This window comes from Haplochromis burtoni, unplaced genomic scaffold, assembly GCF_018398535.1.
Source record: "Haplochromis burtoni strain Fernald_Lab_line unplaced genomic scaffold, NCSU_Asbu1 Contig_214, whole genome shotgun sequence".
Taxonomy (NCBI): domain Eukaryota; kingdom Metazoa; phylum Chordata; class Actinopteri; order Cichliformes; family Cichlidae; genus Haplochromis; species Haplochromis burtoni.
Window position 1 is genome coordinate 124,494 of NW_024582575.1, and position 6,265 is coordinate 130,758.

The 6,265-nt window shown below is 46.6% G+C and overlaps 1 protein-coding gene across 1 annotated transcript in view; it reads right to left on the reverse strand.

The window, feature by feature from the left end:
- slc30a6 (solute carrier family 30 member 6) overlaps positions 1-6,265 on the reverse strand; it is a 69,570-nt gene that overhangs the window by 18,968 nt on the left and 44,337 nt on the right. The window contains exons 7-8 of the mRNA XM_005937035.3: positions 3,642-3,722; positions 839-874 (exon numbers count right to left, since the gene is read on the reverse strand). Coding sequence (XP_005937097.2) covers positions 839-874; positions 3,642-3,722 — 117 coding nt within the window. The remainder of the gene's footprint in view (positions 1-838; positions 875-3,641; positions 3,723-6,265) is intronic.

Genomic DNA, 6,265 nt, shown 5'->3' on the forward strand with positions numbered 1-6,265 from the left:
TGTTTCTGACATGGAAGGCCAGCCTGAAACCTCCACCATGAGAAGTATTGCTGTGTCACGTGGGGGTAACAAGAAGCTTGGGCAGCATCAGGTTATCCCCAAGCTTTCCTGGACTAACCCGGGGTCTCCTTTTGGTTTGGAACTCCAAAGGGAGGCGTCCTGAGATCCAGGAGACGAACTCGGCTGACCACTTCCATCTGAGTTCACGACCGTTAGCAACTCAGCTCTCTTTACCGCGATGGTTTGGTACAGTGCTCGCATCACTGGGACCGTCGAGAAACTAAAATATCAATCAGCGACTTCCCATTCAGACGCAAACTGAGTTAAACTTTGATGTTTGGCTGCGCCGATGCCTCAAAGGTTCAGTAAAACCTCCACGCTCCACCTTCCCAACGCTCATATCTCCACTCTGATTACCTTGATGTTTATTTCAGACTTCACAAGAAATCTGAACAACCTACAGAAAACTCTGAAACCAGGAAAACACTTGGTAGGTATGGAAAACATAAATGATACCACCGAGGGAGGAAGCATGGACAGATCTTACTGGTCTACTTTAGTTGGTGTATGCAGACTGGTCAGTGAAGGAGGCGAGGGTTCAGCGTGCTGCTGTGGACAAACACGATCCTCCGACTCTGTCCCAATCCCGCCGTGTTTGTTGGTCTGTCTGACCCAGTTTGTTTGGGATGTTCTGTTCTGACAACAGCTGGCAGGCTCTGTGTGTGTGGTTTTATAGACACACACACGGGGGTATCATGCTGTGTCTGTTTATTTTACAATGTCACATGGGAATTTGTGTGTGTGTGTATGTGTGTGTGGGTGCAGGGGTAATACTTACGTATGGACCTCAGGCTGCTCCATGAAGCGCTCCACACTAAGAAAACAGAAACAAACACCGTCAACAACAGCGGCCAGGTGGGACTACACTGTGTGTGTGTGTGTGTGTGTGTGTGTGTGTGTGTGTGTGTGTGTGTGTGTGTGAGTGAGAGAGCTAGAGGCAGAGTGATCGAGACAAATGAAATGAATGAAAGGAGACAAGGGGTGAACAAACAGAGAGAAAACAGGAAATACATTAACACACATGCACGCACAAGCATGCATGACATGGTTTCATCTGGCTCCGCCCCCTGTGCTGCTGCCCTACTGAGCCTTTCATGGTGTGCACAGACCCCCCCCCCCCTCCCCCAACATGCACGCACGCACGCGCGCGCACACGCACACAAATCTTTGTGTGTGTGTGCTGCCTCGCTCACAGGAAGGAGCAGAAATGAAGAAAATCAAAGACCTTTAAATTAAACTGCTGTTTAACAGCAGCATCAAAACCGTGAACGTCCACCAGCAGCACACAGGAAGATTTAACCCTCGAGTGCCCGGCCTGGTGCACAGTCACCAAACATGAGTGTATCAGATGAAATGGTCACGACTTTTAACCTGTTCATTTGGGTTTCTACTCGTAACTGAAAATCCTCCAAAGAGAGCCATGTTTCCTGACTTCCTTTCCTAAACCACCTCAACCTGACGGAGCTGCAACTCCACAGACACAGCTGCACAGACAGAGGGACACGAGGACAGAGGGAGCCACAGACAGAGGGACACGAGGAGGGCAGAACGGGAGAGACCACAGACAGAGGGACCAGACGAGGAGCCAGACGGGGAAGAGCAGGCCACAGACAGAGGGACACGAGGACAGAGGGAGCCACAGACAGAGGGACACGAGGACCACAGACAGGGGACCGAGGACAGAACACAGACAGAGGGACACGAGGACAGAGGAGCCACAGAGCAATGAGGGACACGAGGACAGAGGGAGCCACGAAGACAGAAGGGGACACGAGGACAGAGGGAGCCACAGACAGAGGGACACGAGGACAGAGGGAGCCACAGACAGAGGGACACAGAAAGGGAGCACGAGGGGACACAGGACAGAGGGACACAGACAGGGACACGAGGGAGGGCCACAGACAGAGGGACACGAGGACAGAGGGAGCCACAGACAGAGGGACACGAGGACAGAGGGAGCCACAGACAGAGGGACAAGGACAGAGGAGCCACAGACAGAGGGACACAAGGACAGAGGGAGCCACAGACAGAGGGACACGAGGACAGAGGGAGCCACAGACAGAGGGTAGGTGGACTGACAGATCTAAAGCTGAGCTCAGTCTGATAACACGTCTGTATCAAACCTCACATTCCTCCTTTGCATCACTCGTGAAGAAAAACATCCCAGAATATCTGAGCGCTCTCTCAGCCCAGTGAGGTTCTGGGACTAAACACCTTCGTGGTTAAATTTAGGCACTGAAAATGAGGTGCAGGCTGTTTTTCATCCATGTCACCTCTGTGAGTCTGCACAGAGAGACAGACTCTGCAGCAGTAAATCTCGTGACCCTCGGTGTGTTAGGTCGGAATTAGAAGCTCGCCACATTGATGATCCAGCTCATGTACGAGTCGTGGTGAACTTGACGTGTTGAATTTACCTGAGACGTTTCACTGACCGCTGCAGTGCAACTGAAGACTTTAACCTCACTGAACCACAAACCGATCGGCTGTATTTAAACCTGATGTGATTTTTGCTTTTATTAATGGAGCTAATCAAGTTTACTCTGAGTAAATCACTTTATGCAGCATTCAGATTTGCAATATTAAAACTAAGACTCAGGCTAAGCTGCAGAGTCCTGACTGAGTGCAGACAGAGAGCACATTTCCCCATCATTAGCGTCTCTGTGGAGAAATGAATTTAAAATCCTTAAACGTCAGGCCCGATTAAAGACCTCGTAGCAGCACATCATCCACACACTGCAGGCTCACTCGTGGTTTGCAGAGTAACTCAACGTTATAATGGAAGGCAGAGCAGTCAGGACTCTCTCCTGTGGAGCGAGTCGCAGTAATAAATACAAATGAACTTTCTGTGAATCTCATTTTCCTCTTACACAAAGGCCACGTTTACAAAGTGCTCTGTGGTATTTTAGGTGTGTGTGGTCAGTTTTCCTCGACGCTCCGTTCATAAATGCATTTATGCAGGTTGATAAATGCTGAGGCCAATATTCCCAAAACACACACGTGTCTGCAGATGAAAGCGTGAACAGACCTGTGTGTGTGTCTGTGTGTGTGTCTGTGTGTGTTTCAGTTTTCTGGAAAGGGAAAGGAACCCCTCCCTCCCCTGAGAACTGACCGCAGGACAACCTCACACAGGCCACCTGAAGGTGTGACTGTGTGTTTGTGTGTGTGTGTGTGTTACACTGACAGACACAGCTAGGCAGTGACATTCCCACAGTCTGAAAAACATCTCTCACACACACTCACACACACACACTACAGCAACCCACTTGCCCAAAAAGTGTTTGTGTTTTAGAGTTTAGCAGAAAAACTATTTCACACCCATTTTTGTCCAGTTGTTTAACATCAGTCTCATCACAGTTTGCAAGAACTATAACTGTCAGTTTGTGAGATCACTGTTTAAAAAACGCTGGCAGGAGTAAAGAAAGAAGGACTTTTTCCAGAACAACGATTGTGTTTAATCGAGATAAGGCTTAGACGTGAATGAAGTGTGTGTTCACACTTTTACCCGAACAAACCACGGGTTCACAAACGTTTGAATGTTCCTACAGGAGGATTAAAAGTGTGTGTTAGAGAGACCTACACACCTTTCCTTCAGGATGAACAAAGCTCCCAGCTGGACGAGAACAGTGGAGGCAAAAACTGCCAAAACTTCCAGTCTTTCAAACCTGCAAACAAGAGGAACACACACACAGTCAGATATATATACACGACACACCAACACACTCATCAAAATCCAAAAACGCTGATGTTTTGGACTCATGCTGGTGTACGGTCAGTTCCTGCCGGCTTTGAGCACCTATAAGCAATATTCCCACTGCAGCAGCTTCGGCGGCCGAGGGAGATCTGCTCAGCATTTACAGGGCTGGATGCTTGATTCAGATTCTGGGTCTAAAGGTTTCCCTGAAACACCTCAAGAAAAAGAGATTACGATTTCTATTTTCATGGGCCGCTGTCAAAAACAAAAAAGTAAAAAACGGTAGATTAAGAGCAAAAAAAGGACAATTATGGAGTAAAAATAGTCAAATATAGAATAAAACAGAATGGAGTTTATTCCTTCCAGACTCAAACATGAAGCTGAGGTCTGTTGTCTCCGAGCCTCGGGACACGTCCCTGCTTTGGGTTCACACTTTAATGCTCATGCACATAGCCTGACATAACCTCTCCACAGGGAGACAAATGAACCGCTCCGCTCTCTAACACCAGCTTTACTCTGTGAAGCATATTCAAATATAGTCACTCAAATATACATTAGATCCATCTCACTACAATAACCTGAACCAGGATGTGCCACAGCTGCAGATGCATGTCAAATCAAAACGAAGCAAGCATCAGCCTCAGGGCGAAGAGATGAAGCTGCGACTCAAAGTACTACAGCTGCAGTTCCTCTAGTGCCCACCAGAGGCTCCATCAGTGAGTCAGTCTCCATTAGGGCTGGGTATCGATTATGATTTCTATGATCGAATCGATTTAATTCAATTTGGACTCAAACGGTCAGAAATATTATAATTCTGATCATTTATCAGCACATCTCCATATTTTATATATGTATAAAAACAAAGCTGACACTGTGAGACTTCGTCAGAGGAGTGAGCATCACAGCAGACGCCTTTGTGTCAAAGTCACTGAGGATAAAACAGAAAAACATGAAGCACATTTTCCTGTCCTGTCCTTTTTCTAACAGAGAACCTTAAAAATATTCTGCACTCGATCAAAAACTGAGGAAAACCATGAATCAACATCTTTACGTTACCTGATGCTGCTGAAGTGAAGCAGAGCAAAGTTACAGAGGTTTGATTACAGACACAATGAAGCAATTTGGCATCACTTTAAAAAGTTTACATTTCTTCCTGACTGAACAGCAGAAATGAGGCTTTACTGGCATTTTTGGAGGAAAAAAAAACCAGAGGCCGACAGCACTGAACACAACTGTAGACTCGTGCGTAACAAGCAAGAGAATAATGCAGAAAACTGAGATGTTTGATGGTAAACTGGTCTCTGAGTACGCTGAGAGAGAGCGCTGTGAGGAAGTGTGATTTTATCGTGGTGGAAGCAAAAGTAAAAGAGAATTCATGACGATCGAGTGACCGTGTACCTGCTCTCATTTACTGTTTCACCTGTTTGGCGGGTGCTGAAATAGTTCTGTGACCTTTAACCTGAAATTCTGGCGTTTCTGGCAAAATATATTTCTACTTAAAAATCGATTCAGGATTTAATGAATGAATATCGTTTTATTCAAACTAAAATCATTTTGAATCGGAAAAAACGATTTTTTAAACCCACCCCGAGTCCCCTGAGACTCCCAGGTTAAAGTTTACAGCAGAAATAAACATGTTTACAGCCTGATGCACTGATGTACATTTAAGGAGGACTGGTTCGGTTTGAGTCTGTAGTGTCAGAGGAGGAAGCTCATGTAAAACATACTGACGGCTGCATTACGTGTGAGTATTCTCTGTGAGGAACCAAAGCTCAACACCAGCTGATTCAGACCGGAATAAACCCTTATGTCACCAATAACAACCATGAATACACCTCTGAGTTTAACTCCACCCTCTCACATCCACCCTGTTTATCGGACACATTCACACGTTCTTTCCTTTCACAGGAAGTACAGTTTCTCTCAGAAGACACTTTGATTTCCAGGTACCCCGTTTAGCCCCTCCCTCTCGCAGTCATTTGTCCTGACCCTGCAGGTGCAGGTGAGGTGAACAGATCGGGGCTAAGAGGCTGAGTGGATTCAGTCTCAGCTCTAAAGAAGAAACTTGGCTGCACAGTTAGAGGTTTGATTTCTGAATGTGACCGTGTTCAGAAATCTCTGAACCTCTCAGCCGGTGTCGTCACCGCCGTTTGTGGCAGCACATCGTGTGGGTGGGACTCGTCACCAGGGAAAAATGGGGATGTCTATTTCCGAGCAGCGAGATAAGGCGGACAGAGACAGGAATGGGGTGACGCCAGTCCTTGGCACAATGGTGGCGACAGTGGTGATGAGCTGTCAAGATACTGTTGCCATAGAGACAAAAACCAGAGACTTATGAAGCGACTGGATTTGTCCAAAGTCCTTCAATCTCAGAAAAACACAAACCCTGTTTAAGTGCGAACACTGATGGATCTGAACTCTTCCATACTTATTTTTCCTAAAGATAATTATAACATGTGCCAATTCCTGTTTTTGATTTTAGACCAATAAGATTCAGCAGCTCATAGGACCGCC